This window comes from Malurus melanocephalus, unplaced genomic scaffold (genome assembly GCF_030028575.1).
Source record: "Malurus melanocephalus ecotype Western Australia unplaced genomic scaffold, MMel_1.1 scaffold_203, whole genome shotgun sequence".
NCBI lineage: Eukaryota > Metazoa > Chordata > Aves > Passeriformes > Maluridae > Malurus > Malurus melanocephalus.
In genome coordinates this window covers 789644-805021 of record NW_026623435.1, presented here as the reverse complement: position 1 = coordinate 805021, position 15378 = coordinate 789644, and the positions used below count along the sequence as shown (strand labels likewise).

General features: G+C 36.1%; 1 protein-coding gene across 1 annotated transcript in view; it reads right to left on the bottom strand.

Moving 5' to 3' along the window:
• The window catches only part of WDR27 (WD repeat domain 27), a 76872-nt gene that overhangs the window by 39649 nt on the left and 21845 nt on the right, over positions 1 to 15378 (bottom strand). The window contains exons 17-21 of the mRNA XM_057373640.1: positions 14296 to 14417; positions 13597 to 13730; positions 12160 to 12257; positions 11705 to 11826; positions 6877 to 6974 (exon numbers count right to left, since the gene is read on the bottom strand). Of these exons, the coding sequence (XP_057229623.1) occupies positions 6877 to 6974; positions 11705 to 11826; positions 12160 to 12257; positions 13597 to 13730; positions 14296 to 14417 (574 nt within the window). The remainder of the gene's footprint in view (positions 1 to 6876; positions 6975 to 11704; positions 11827 to 12159; positions 12258 to 13596; positions 13731 to 14295; positions 14418 to 15378) is intronic.

The following is a 15378-nucleotide window of genomic DNA, read 5'->3' as shown; positions in this document are numbered from 1 at the left end:
TTTTCCATTATATCAGGATATATGTTCCATTACAAGTTTAGATACTTCCTCAACCCCTCAAAATCCTGCTCTAAAAACACATTTAAAAAAAAAAAATATTCCAATCAAACTTTCCACAGAATTAAGTAGAAACTTTCTTAAGCAAACCATTAACTCCAGATATCTACAGGTATCACAGCAATGGATAAGAGTGGACAGAAGATCCTAGAATTAATAGATAGATACTATGTGTATGATTTTAGCTTATTTTAGGGATTGTCTTCTTTCAGGCTTTTTTTTTTTATTGTATTTTTTTCTTTTAAATAGCAACAGGCGGTGATCAAGATTATTTTGGATATTGCATACTGTATGTGGCCAGCTGGCATGCTCTCCAGCCTCCTAAGAATGCTTTTCTGGTCAGAGCTCTTCAGGGCTTACCATGACAAACATCTGGTACTTTCATGGGAGAGCAAACAGCCACTCTCTCCCTATGTTATCAATTGTACATATTTTAGCCTACATTCCAAAATATGTATCTTTTTATGTTGCAAAAAAACCTTGAAGAATATTAGAAAAAAAGTACTATGTTTTCTGTCTTTGGAAGAGAAATATACTGGAATGTGTGTCTCTTTTTAAATAAGGGAAAATGTCTTTTTAAATAAGGGAATGCTCTTACAAAGAAGTCTATTTCTTTCTACTTGACGCAAAAAAAAATTAATTGCAAAAAAAATTTCTTTTTGTAGTTTTTTTAACCACTTTCATTTGTATTCTGCTATTTTGTGCCAGTGCTCTGGTATTTGTTCAGAGACTCTTCAGTACTAGAATATCTACTGAGGCTCTGCAAAATCAAAGTAGAACTTGACAGTAGTAGTAGCTACCTTAGATGCACTATGCACATGGGTTTCATTTCATTTAAACACCAAAACATTCACACAGGAGCTCAGCATGTTTTCACTAACATATCCAACAGGGACCACATTCCTGTGTTCTCCATCCTCTATACCTTCATACATCTCCAGTCACAAACTTGGAGGAACTCTAGCCACTCTTTTATCCCTCAGAATCTGGATAACTAGACTCAAAAGCTCCAAGGGGGAAAAAAATATGGCAAATCATGGGATCCTCATATTCAGAAGAAACCAAGAACCAGTCAGATTCTGAGTATGTGTGCATCTTGCTTAGGATGATGTCAATCAGCTGCTTCACAGTGGAGATGCAAACTGAAAAGCATCTCAAAATTGAAGGGTCACCTGTTCAAATTGCATGTCTGATCCTAAGGTCCAAAGTGCAATTGTGAGAAAATGTATGAGATTAGTTCCCTGTGGCTGTGGGAATTCTACTAAAATACTTTGCCAGAGGAGCTTATGATCTAGTTACCCAGGATCATAACACTAGTTGGAGATTTTGCCTTAGTGTCTGAAACTATCTCCACACAATTAGCAAATCCTTTCAGTCTGAAAGAAGGTGAAACTGATTTTCTCTGGGATCATACACCAAAGCATTATCATGCAACTGCACATTCTGTAGAATCAATTCAGTATGCACAAATAGTCAATATTCCTCAAGTCTTCACTGTGGTCCAATTAGCACCCACACTGCCTGTTTTTTGTGGTTTGGTTTTTGGTTTTTTTTTTCAGGAGGAGATGCGAAGTGGCTATTTCAGCAGCAAAGAGCATAGTTCAACAGCTGAACTTCCATTTCTCAACTGAACACAGTGTGAGTCAGAGGCAGGCAGCTCCTGCCACCATAGGTGTTAGTGTGGTGGGTGTTTGAAGCTTGTCCTAACACCTTGTCTCTGCTGTTCTTATCAACCTGCAACAGTAATCTAGWGGCTACCACATCTACCTCCTCATACTACCATAGTAGCACCCCATACCTCCTAACTGGGCTGTACTAACTCTTTCCTGCTCACCCCATCTCTGGGAGATAATAAGCATATCTGACAGCATAGCACAACTGTCTCTTTCCTATCTCCTAAATTGAGTTCCAATTTCAGCTGTTATTCTACATCTTGCTCTCTTAGTCAATATTACATCAGTTCCCCCAGCAAGTTTCCCAATACCCTGCTTTTCTGTGGCAAGTAAAGAACAAATGCTGTTTTCATAGAATCACAAAGTGACATCATGGTTGAGATTGTTAGGCAGCTCTGAAGGTCATCTTATCCAACCTTACTGTCCTTACTGTTCACATATAGCCAGTGTGGCTTCACCATTGCTAAACAGGGGGGAGGTATCATCTCCCACAACCTGCTGGCAACACTCCTACTGATATGGCCCAGGACATCATAAGCCTTCTTTGCCACAAGGGCACATTTCTGGCTCACATTCACCTTGGTATCCTTTTCTGCAAAGCTGTTGCTCCATCTAGTTGCCCTCTCAGCATATTATTGGTGCCTGGGGGTGTTGCATGTGGTGCCAAGAGGACTTTGCACTTCCCCTTGCTGAACTTCATAAAGCTTCTATCAGCTCATTTCTACAGACTTCTACAGCCTGAAGCAAAGAGCATAGAAGGCATGGGCGAGTATCCAAGGCTGGTCAATTAGGCAATTAGGACCCAGTGGYGCAATGAGGGTCCTCACAGTTCACTCTGTAACTTGAGTAAAGGTACATCTAAAAATCTGAGGTTGAGCCAGGACACACAATTATTGACATAAAGAAGGATAAAGCTTTATTGCCTTATGGCTTCAGCGGTAATTTACTGATGAGCAAGGAAGTCCACATCAGTGTCTAAAAGCTTTACTGGGGATCTGAAATGCACCTTGGGGGAGAAATTTCACACTACTTCATGTTCTAAAACGTCTCTGTAGGAAATGGACTCGTTGGAATGCACCATGCAAGGGAAGCAGCAGAAAACCCGATACACATTTTTTCTCATTATCAGCCACTCATGAAGATATCTGTATTCATGTTAGTTTGCTAGCAAATGTGAGCTGGTGCTACTAAGCGTTTAGTCAATATTCGAAATGCATTTGACAAAATGAAGAGGGCTATGAATTTATGGTTTCCTCCCAAATGAATGAAAGAAAATCCCTTTCTTCTGGACATTTAAAGCACATAATTATCTAATCTGCAAGAGGAAGGAAGTGAGAAATTGAAAGGATCCAGACTGGTAAAGCAGAATTAAAAACCGTCACATGAAATTTAATAATAATAATGAACATATTAAAGCAGCTGGTGTTTAGTCTAGTCTGATACTTTGTGTTATGAGTTTACTGTGTAAGGAAATGGAATGTTCATTAATTCCTACATCCTACAATGTAGTTTCTACATTCTTTCTATGCACTGGTTTTACAGCACTGGGATGCCAAAGTGCATCTCACTGCCCTATATGTTCATGAACATAGCCACTGAACACAGGCAGAACTGGCAGACAAGCAGGCTTAGTGTACCGGAATTTTCTGATATAGCTGGACTCTACGGTCTAAAGGACTCAGTAACTTGTGTCACTCCAATCCAGACTTTTCCAAGATATTAAATTTAAATGTGGTGGAGATAACAGGAACAGGGGAGTATGCTAGATTGCTGACTTCAGAAAGAATAGCAATGTCTCCAAAATGGATTCAATACACACAGCAGTATGAGGAAGAACAATAAAGCTTCTTGTGTCTTAGAGGCAAAATAAGAGTTTACAATGTTTCATCACAAAGAACACTTCAACTCCTCAAAAATGTAAGAATGCGCTCACTTTTTGTACCTCCTGATCATGAAATGTTTTTCTGAGTCTTTCTTAGGAAACCTAAAGATGGTGACTATAATGTTCTTCTCATTCAGATTCCCACAGCATCTTAGCTTAACTCCTGCGTTCATTGCTTTCACCTTGGACACAAGAGAAAATAATTTTACCAGTTCTCCAAGTAGTCATTCTTTTAGACAATATAGACTTAAATTGCCCTTCAAAATGTCTTGGAAGTTGGCCAAAAATCATTTTCTTACCCTAAAAGATGTATTCCCAAGGTCTCATAGTTCATTATCCTAACCTGGAAGAAGAGTAGCCATAGTTGGTTCTTCTTCCAAGAAAATGTATTTTCCTTGCTTCTTTATTCCTAAGTCTGTTTTGTAAATCATCTAGAGCTTTTCTTAGCTATAGTTATAAATGAGAAGAATTCAGGAGAAGTACCAAAACATTCAAAATCTTCAGATGAAACTTTAAAAATCCTTGCACTTCAAAGCAAATGAAGACGGACCCTGGGTAAATCCAAAGGCCACTAGCAGCGTCCAAGATTCCCTCATTTATTGGCAAGATGACCTGGCTGTGTGAGGTTGGCTGACAACATCAGAAAATTAAAATGTCTTTTCTTGTACCACCTTCAGAGGAATCCATGAGACTTTCTGGCACTCTCTGAAGCAATGTTGAAACAYTGCCAGATCATCAATAGTGAAAGAGACAGACAGATTCACAGTTTTATCCAGAAAAGATGATGAAAATTGAAGTTGCAAAATACTTTCACCCAATACAAGAACAAAAGAAAAGTTAAATGATTTTTCACTGAGAAAAAAATGTAGCTTGATAACACAGGTTGGATAGAAAAATTCTTGTAGAACTCAGAGCAAAAATATCAATATATTCAAAATTTATAAAGGCCAGGTTAACCTATTTGAATATTTAATCTTTGAAGATTTAATCTAAGCAGATAAAAAAAACCCCTCGAGCACCCTGCTATGATTCCTCTGTCAATTGTGACACAAGGATTGCATGTCATAAGAAAAGGAACCATCATTATAAGAAAAACCCTCTAAGAGTCCTGAGAAAATTGTGCATCGTTATTCTGCAAATTATTTCCCATACTTTCAACAAAAGTAAGCTTTGAAGAACACTGTGCTGGAAGGATTTTTTCCCTTTAATTAATCAAAATTTTGTACTTTACAGTATTTTTAAATACAGTAAAAATGGATAGATTCTTAAGAGCAACAAACAGATTAAAGAAAAGCAAAACAATTTTCAATGGGGACATCTAGGGAAAATATTTAGAACAAAATCAACAGACAATAAAGTGGAGATCTTGCAGTTAGTGTTACTATCCACAACACTTCAAACAGTATAAATGAGAAGGTGGATTTACCTTTGCTATATTTCAAGAACACTGGACAAAGATTTCACTAAACAAATCCTATTCTGGCAAACCCAGATCAGAAACAAATAGAGGTCATTCCAGAGGGACTGGAAACAGTTGCTGATGCACCCACTTTACAAATCAACAGCTTTACGAGATTAAAGGTCCTGGCCCACGATAAGATTGTTTAGGAACTAATCTCTCCTGTAAGTATTCAACAGTGCAAGGGATGGACTGGATTTGATTGGACAAGACCTATGAACAAAAAAAAATAAGCAGAAGTGTTCCGTCTGTGTAACTACAGTAGACCTAACACTTCAGCAGAGACTTCTTCCAAGTTCAAACAGAAGTTTCCAAACTTAGACATTTTAAATTTATTTATGCAAAAAACACCTTGTGAACACATAGGAAAAATTGAACAGTTTTCCTCCTTTTGAGAACTCGAGAATGGATTTTAAAATATAGAAGACTCAGTCTCTGGTCTGAGCAATGACAAAAAATTTCATTTGAAAAAATTTGGTTGGGTTTTATTTTTCCTTGAAAGCTGCYAGCAAGCGAAAAACAACAATTTATTTTTTCTATTTCTTCTCCACAGGAGTTAATACCATTGATCACTGTGCAATGTGTAACAAACACACACATATATATAATACCTCATAGGCACTCTGAAAATATCTGTCATTAAGGATTTGAATTACCTTTTCGAAGCTTGGCTAATAGAACAGAGTGGACACTAGAATACACTGACCTAGCCAAATTAAATACACAGCAAGAACATACATAAATTAGCCCCTTCTTCTCCAGACATATTCATTTAAGTGATTGCCCAGGTTTTACACTTTAACGATTTTACCATTCACTGACTTTTCTTATATTAGTATTGGAAACAAAGAGACAGATAAGTGACCTGTGAAAAGCTTTTTACTGTTTTCATTACTCTTCAGCAACACAGTTAGAGCAGCTTATTAGAAAAACATAAGAAGGTAACATATTCCAACCCCAGTAGTCTCTAGTTTCATTACTTTCTGGCATTCAGTGAAGGTAAYACAGCAATGCTTTTGGAAAGAACATATGTGCCCCCTATAGATTTAACGTATTTTTACCACAGAAAGATGGAAATAAATGAAAGGTTCATTAACCATTGCCCAAACAGAAAATTCTATAGCACTAGAAAAATTCTATTACATCTTTCAATAGATACATTTACATACAGAGAAAGCAAATAGGAAATTATTCTTTAAAGATTAAACATCTTCCTGTCCAAACCTCTTTTCTTTTAAACATAATTATTTTGGTCTGCACAACAGAGATTGCCCCAAATATTAGTTTTCCTGAGCAATGTTCCCTCCTTGACATGCTATTTCTTCACCCCAAGGCTTTCTCAAGTACATTGAAAAGTGTTCAGAAAAAGTTTAGCATTTAATTGTGAGTTTATGGTAAACTGTTATGCAAATTTATAGCACTACATACATAGTTTGTAATAATGTTGTTGCAACTGGTTTATATTTTAAAAGATAGATCATAGATTTTACTTCTTTTAGCAATAATGGAACACTATTTTGGAAACTATTAGCATTCAGTTCAGTACGCTATCATATATATACAATTACATCAACAAAGGTGGGTAAACATGGGTGATAAATCTTAAATATTTAATGGTGTCCATGTAACTAACTATAATTGAGGAATGAGCTTTTATTTTTGGTCTCTTGAAACTAAGAAACTTCAGTTTGCCTGTAGATCTGATTCCATATGTAAATTTCTACTGGTATATGAGAGCAAGTATGGCAAATCTGCATAAAGATAATGCATTGCTTTTTATACCAAGGAACCTAATTCATTCTTACCTCAGTGTTCTTAAATCCCACAGTTTGATGCCATCACCTGCAGCTGTGGTCATGAAAAGGTTGTAAGCTTCAGGTTGCTGAGTGCTGAAGGACGATCCCTGTAAAACAGTAAATTAGTTTCAGGTAACTATTCTCATGGCATTAATTATTTATACAATATAAAATAACTTGAGATTGAAGAGACCCATAGAGATCATAGAGTCCAACTCCCTGCTCCTTGCAGAATTATGCCATATGATTAAGAAAGCATCATCCAGATGCTCCTTGAGCTCTGATAAGCTTGGTGCTGGGACCACTTCCCTGGGGAATCTGGTCCAGTGACCAACCACCTTCTCACTGGAGAATTTAGTCCATTTAAGAAATAGAAAATAAATATTTGCTAGGTTGTGTGAAAAAGCTTGTCTGCATGCACACAAAGGAACGAACAGGAAAGACGGCATGTGGACGAAGTCCCATAAACCAGAGAAATGGAGCATGGTCTCAACTCTTCTCTGTGTCCCAGGACAGACATGAACCTTTCAGCCAGGGATGACACCCATCATGGTCAGTGAAACAGGCTATCTGGGTCATCTCACAGACTGATGGGGATTGCTAAATACCAGGGTATGGGATCCATGATGTGAAGTAGAGTAAGATCTTAGTGCTTGCACAAGACCTTATGGGATGTTCACAGAACAAAATAAGGACAGTGAAAGGAAGRGATTCAAAGATTAGTTCAGCGATTAATCAAAAGACATGTTTAGCCCTTGGCTAAGTGTCCAATTTCCATTGACTTCAGTAGCAATTGCATTCATTCATAAGACTAGATTAGCCTTCATACAGTTAAATAAAACCTCTGATTTTTTAACATCCACATCAGCAAATTCCAATCTTTTTGCTGGCTACAAATTTCTTTCTCCAGGGAACCAAATTTAAATGGTGTCTTGGGTTGATTTTGTGCCAATCCTGTATTCCTATATCCCATCGGCTTATAATGCCCAAAAGGTGCCTCTGCCTTTAAATGCGAGCAGGAARAAGGGCCAGGGCCAGCTGGGAARGCAGCGCGGGCAGTTTAAAAGCATGTGCTGCCATGCAGCCGCTCACTCTTGCAGCTCAGCTTGCTTTTGGAGCTCAGCTTTTGCTTTGCAGCTCAGCTCTGCACCACAGGAGTCCTTGCTTGCTGTGTGCAGCAGAGTTACATTGTTGCAGTTTTAGCTAGCTCTGGTTTGTCAGCTTTGGCAGCTTTCCCTGGACAGACCCCCTATGCGGCTCCTGTGATTCTGCTTCTGGAGCAATGCGGTGACCAGCGGGGAGAAAGCCGCGTGGCTCCGTCTCGTCCGGGATTCCAGAAGAAGCCAAGCCGGCAACAGAAAAACACACGGAGCCCTCTGTTTCACCCACAGTGAAGAAAGGACTATAATCCAGTTTTTTTTTTGCCACTGTTACGGGAGCCGCCGCATGGGTTTCTCTTCTTGTTTCTTTTCCCGGGGACAGGAGCCGCCATATTTTTCTCCGCACCACCACATGGTGAGCTCAGTGGGGGAGGGGGCGGTGTGTGTTCCTGAGTATTAAATATCTAACAGTTACTTTTTACCGGTGTCCTGTGGGCACTGTGTTTTGTTAATAAACTACTTTTTTTTTTTTTTCTCTTCACTTTTGTCCGAACATCTATTTCATATTGGTGGCAAAAAATTATCAAATTTTTTCACTTCAGAGGAAACATTTAATCTGCAAAATTTTTCTCTGGAAACATTGTCTCAAACCAAGACAAATGGTTAAAAGTCTGTCTTTCCTTTCTTTTCCTTACCATTCACTTTCTTGATTTGGCTGAATACATGACAGAAACCTCAGGGTAATTTCCTGCAATCAGTATTTGACTGCCAGGAATCTTCTATTCATTTTGAAAGCTGCTGTATGGCTTGCTATAAGAGATGAATTAAAATGCACTGTCCAAAAGATTTCCCAACAAAGTCTACACATTCTCACATTAACAGTGTGTAACTATAAAAAAAGAGTAATTTAAAAGACAAAGACAGCAGTAGTACAAAGGATAGTATTCATTAAGAGTTACAGACTGCCCCCCCTTATTTTGTGCTTTTGAAATGTTTGCTCACCCTCCCTTGCTTCAGTCAGCACCAATCACAGAGTCCAAAATAAAAAGTTCTACCAACACATACACATTTACTTGGTGCATTACTCCTTCATTATTAAACTAGGTAAGAAGCATAATCCATTTGTTCCTTCTCTGCCTTGAAATTTTTCAGCAATATACTTTATTAATACATAGCTATACTTGTATCTTCAAACTACATTTGCTACTGAACATTGATATAGAAGACAAGAAAAGATATACATGTTGGATAACATGAAAGCTGAATTTTATTTATCACTTTGTGGTTTTATAGTACACCAGTTTATGATGATCTATTATTTATGGTGATCTGATGCAAAAAGTAGCATATTCCCACACACTCTGGAAACTATTCTTTCATTCTCATAGACAAATTACTTGCCTCTACCCCATCAGCCTCCTCATCCACCACTGTAATCCCTTCTCAGCTTCTCTCTATACTACTACATTGCAACCTCCACATAAAATTTGGCCTCAAGGAGGACATGGTTCTACAGAATCCCTATTTCTTTCACTTATTCCATGTGAGCACCATTTATATCATCCAAACAGTGCATCTGGCTTATGCTAAAGGAATTGATCAACAGACATATCAGAAAGCACTCTGTATCTTCCAGGCAATCTTACACTTCAGCCGACATTGACACTTTGGTTAGGAAAAAGATAACTGACTGAAACTCTGGAGTTACCTATTACATTTTTCAGTCTTCACATCCGGTAGACTTCCTCACTAATAGACAAATGAATTTTGAAACAAAAGGTTCTGAACAGAAAACTGTAAATTTACTGTTTCTCTGAAAAGGAGKGTACTCTATAACTGTGCTAGCAGAACATAATACCATCCAAATATTTGTGGGTCACAATGACAGCTTCCTTCTCAAAGAATATGTTTTACAGCATTAAAAACAGATTATTAACACTAAAGCTCTGAATCTTTGTGGTCTGATCCCAAATTTCTATCAATTTCAGTATCTCAGATGTTCCTAAACTCTAAGACAGGAACATGATTTTGATGTTTCAAACAATTCATTTTATTGTGTCTTTTAAAAATTAGTATAGAAAGCAATGGACTGTTATGATAAGATTAATCAACACATTGCAGGCTAAGATGAATTTCACWCACTGGCAATTGGAGACAATCTCAAGAACAGATCAAAACAACAATTTAAAATCCAAGTCACTACATGGAAAAATATATTTAATTGCTTATGGCTGTTTCTGTTTGAAACAAAAAGAAGAGAATAACATACTGATTACATAGATTTCTAGGACATATGCTATGTATTTAATAATTTGCTAACAAGTTTCTCCCACGCTTAATCAGAACATACTTTCCCTACTGTCCCCCAAGGCCCTCAAAACAGATTTTCTTTTTCTATTCATTTAAAGAGTAAATTTTATTATTATTCCCACTACTGTCCAGGTAACATCACAGAACAGTCCTGGAACTTGAGAACTGATCTGCAGGAATCTAAATGAGAAAATGCACTTCAAGAATATATGTATACTGCAATCACAAATGAGTATTTAGTCCACACAATGAGACTAGGGATAGCCCAAAGGAAAGCCTTCATAAATTTTTGTGTGTAGGCACTGGATCTTCAGCATCAATTATTTCAGCCCACAGATTTGCTTCCATTGAATTATGTCTCATCATTAGCTAACCCTTGATTCCAATGTTTCATACCTTTAATAGGATGTAGTTTGCACAGAGCATTCTGCACATTTGTATGTTTATAAAATATTTAAGCATTTCAGCTTAAAGAGAATGGAGAGTTATATTTGCGCWAATAACTTTAAACTAAACAATGTAATAAAACAGTTGATGTGTTATTTTCCTATTGACATATCTAAAGTATTAATTTTATTTAACTGAAAAAAGAGAGTACCTTGATGTATAATTTTCCCCCAAAATATCAATTTTCTTTGCTATTCCACCTACCTCTAGGTTATTTTCCCAAGTGAATACTTGCCCACAGCTTTAAAGTTTTTTTTATTAAACAACCTGAAGGCACTAAGCTGACTCAGCAAAAGGAAAAGCCAGAACTTTAAGCCTATATGTGTTACAAACAGTACTGAAATAGTTAGCACAGTTTTGAGTGTTTTACCAGATCACATATATAAGGAAAAGCCACAAAGAGTTCTACAACAGTAATAACAAGGAACTGTTTTAAACCCACAGAAGCAAGGACTTTCCAGCTGGAAATGAAGAACCACATTCAACCAGACCTAACACAGCAAGCATTCCAGAATATATGGTAACATAAAAGTTACAAACACTCCAATCAGTCTTCAAAGAAAAAAGAAGTGCAAGAATGAGGGGCTTTTTGTCATCTATGTTATTGTAGTACTAAGAAATATTTTTTGTTGCTGCTTCCTAAGTTTCAGAATAAATCAGTGTCAGATTGCACTTCAGAAGAAAATACTCATATAAGGAAAAATTCCTGCTGAACTAAAGTATTACAGTCTAGCACAAGTAAGGCAAAGGGTAATAAATACCTCTCTAAAAGCAAGATCATTCAGTCATTCTCACTGCTGCCCCCTTTACACTACGGAACAAATGAAATTTGTATGACTCTATCACAAAGATCCAGTTATTGTCCATCCTGACCAACATATAAATACCTATCGAATACTATCAGTTCTATTTTTCGCCTCCAATTTCTTTGTTAGTGGTTTTGCAGTGGTCCTACAAATAAAGTTCAATAAAGCACATACCTTATTTTGGCAGATCTGATGGACTGATCTAGTATGAGCTTCCTGTATCACTGCTGTGCTGCAGCCTGCATTGAGGTCAAAAACTTCCAGTGCTCGGTTGCTGCCAGCTGTAAGTACAATATCTGCACAGTTCTCTGTGTTAAAGTTAAACTTATCTAAAGGAACAAAAGCATATAGATAGCTAAAAATGCAGATAAATACATTTATATATAAAATGTTCTATTTATTGTTCTATGAGCAACCCTAACCTGATCCAGCTAAAGATAGTTCTGGCTCTGTTTCTGGTAAAGTTCTTTCTACACTAAAAATCATACTGCACTAAAAATTTATGTGCAAGGATGAAGTTAAATATCACAAAAAATTACTGGTAAATAATCAAATGCTACTTATTTCAACTGAAGTCCATGTCATTTAGTCCAAAGAACTACAAAGAAACTAAGAAATATAAAGGATACAAGAATAGAACTCATTTACTGCTGAAAGGCTCGTAATCTCCATTGCTGAAGCCATGGAAAAATTCTGTACCAATTTGCAAACACTCTTCTGTTTGTATCTGCAAAAAACATCAAATGAATCAAATATTAAATGAATCAAATATCAAATGAATGCTACTATTAATGAAATTAGCCATGATTTGTGGTCACCAGCAAACTTTTGTGACTGGAGTCACAAAACAAATCAACATGCTTTCTTTCATTATTAAAAATTAAAGCCACAGGTCTTTTGGCTTTTTGCTGAAATCTAATAAAAATTTGGTAACAAAACACATTTGGAAGAAACATGTTCATATACAGAACATGATATTCATATACAGAAGATTGATCTTCCATCCAGGTGAAACACTAAAATAATCCTGTATGTACACTGAAAACGTTGAAGAGAAAAAAATTCTAAAGTACTTATGTTCAAAAAGGAGATATGCCACTGGTTTTGGTGTAYCCTTTAATGTGCTGATGATAGGGCAATGAGGAAGAAAATGAGAACACAGTGAGGAAAGAATGAAAACAGGTAGGAAATATTAATTTCCACTTAGATGAGAAGAGAATATTCAATCTAATTAGAACTTTCTGTTTACTGAAATACATCATTACAGCCAACATGGATCTGTTCTTAATGTAAACAAAAAACATAACTCCATGGATAGGATATGTGGGGCAAGAAGAGAGTGATTGCCATAGAAGTCACCTAAAGAATACAGAGTTAATAACAACTCTATTGGGTCTGGTTGGGGTGGAGTTAATTTTCTTCATAGTAGCTTGTATGGTGCTGTTTTAGCCTTGTGAGCAAAATAGTATTGATAACACACCAGGATTTTAGCCATTGCTGCATCATGTTAAAATAATTCCAGTATAACAGTTAATATTATACTTGTGTGTCTGTCCAAAGAGAGTTCAAAAGTCCATGCCTGACACACTWGTAGGAATTATTACTGTGTCTTTCTAACAACACTAAAGGTTTACAAAACTGAGATAATTTGAAAAAAGCAATATGCTTATCAACCAGATCTGTTCAAAAGAAAAATGTTTAGTGACTTGCTTTTGCCTTTCATTGTCATTCTCAAAAAATGGCCTGCTGTTTTTTCAGGTGGATATTAGAGCTACTTTAGCAGCCATGGTGAAGCAGAAGATAATATACCGTGTTTTGTAWTTTTTTCCAAGACCTTTTGTAGTTTCCACAAGTACTTTATTCAAAGAAACTAAAAAATAAACTGCACTAGCCTTCAAGAGCAAATGATTTATCTCTATTTTTGGGTAAACCTACCCAAGCTAACTTTAAATAAGCTGACTAAAATAATAGGCACAATCTAATGAAGGCAGTATGAAGCTTCCTCTCATCCAATCTACCCTGCTAAAAGAGCCTTATTTAAACAGTTAAATTGCTCCCAAACTCACCGTTTCAAGTCATCCTTCTTTGTGTCTAGGTGGAAACTTAATAGATGAAATTCAGCTCCACAACACAGCAATATAAATGTATCTAGATAATAAAACTGTGCAAAGCGTACAGTCTTATGGAACTTCTCTTTACCCTGAAATGCAAAGGAATTTATTAAGAATGGATTCAAACATAACAAATTTTTCTTGTCTGAGATTCCTGGTGTTAAGACAGACCCTCCCTGTTATCCTGATCATAGACCAGGAAGTTAATCTACTACGTAGTGGCCTCTATTACTCTCAAATTAAAGACTGCATTCTGCTTAAATTAGCTGGCAGTTAATTTAATYGTATCTGTAGTCAATGAAATCTAATACATACTAGCTTCATACTCTGAAGTTCTTTTTGAATTGGGGAGTAGACTATAAAGTAAAGCAGAGCAGAGCCAATAAAAATACAATGTACAGACCAGACAATAAAACCAAATCTCCCAGACATGCTCACTAGTTTTTGACCAAAGTTGATTCTTTCCTTTTAATAAATTATCATTAGAAAAGCCTAATTTGAAGTTGATGGAGATTACCCAGATCATTGTATGAGTTGCAGCCACAACTCAGTAGCTCTAGAAATTAGTTCTTTCTACAGAGCTTTTAAAACAGAAGTAAATGAAAGTGCAAAACAGTGTTCTCTGTGTCCAAACCAATGTAAGTTTCTAATTACCAGAATCAGGGCAGGTTCCTTATTGCAGACTGACCAGACCCTTAAAGTTCTGTCTTCTGATGCAGAAACTAACCACTTTTTGTCATGACTCCAGCCAACAGAATTAACTGCACCATCATGACCTAATAAAAACAATAATGGAAATATCATAAAGGTATTTTTCTTGCATTCATAAATTTCTCTGGAGTTAATTGAAGTGTTTTAATATAATTATGCACAATATTAAAATCCATCTTAAGTACAGGTTTCAAACAGTTGGATTAAAAATGGATCAGTAAACCAGATACTGAAATTTTCTTCCACCAAAAAACACAGAAAAATGTCTCTCATTAATAAACAGACAAAGATAATTCCAAATTTAATTTTTCAAAGTTATTGGAAAAATAAGAGCACTTTCAAGAAATATCCTTGAAAATAAGTTTAAGCAAAGATTCAGTATTACTTGGAAAAAGAATCTGAGTATTATAATGAAATTTTATATTAAACATGATCTGGAAATCCCTTAAGACATTTTAAATAGCTGAAATACTTTATTTTATTCATTAACCTTTTATTACTGAGCTAGCCATTTTTGTAAAAAAAAAAATGAACATGCCACTGCAATGGCTTGTTAAAAACAAGATTGTAAACTTACGAAGAAAGAACTTTTAAAGCCAGAAACAATATTCAGAAGTTAAAATTATTAATTTGATCTAACATGTTGAAGCTGATCAAAAAGATCAAAAAAGAACATATCAATTAAATTTAATAAACTTTGACCCATGTTATTACAATTGTCAGATGAAGTCTGATGAATTTCATCCAGTCTTAAATCATTCAAAGTACTTATGCTGCCCTCTTGTGCACATTCTATCTTTAGTCAAGTGAAGTTCTATACTATAAGAAAATAGTTTCCTTTGTTACAGGAAGGCTATTCCACTTATCTCAGCAATTGAGATATTCCTTTTTGTGGACATATAGCTACAAAAAGTCTTATAAATGAGATATTTTAATTCCCAGTTACCAAACAGATGTAGAATTTTTCACCAGAAAACTCACAGTTACTGTAAAAACACATATGTTATTCTTGTTTTGTTCACAACA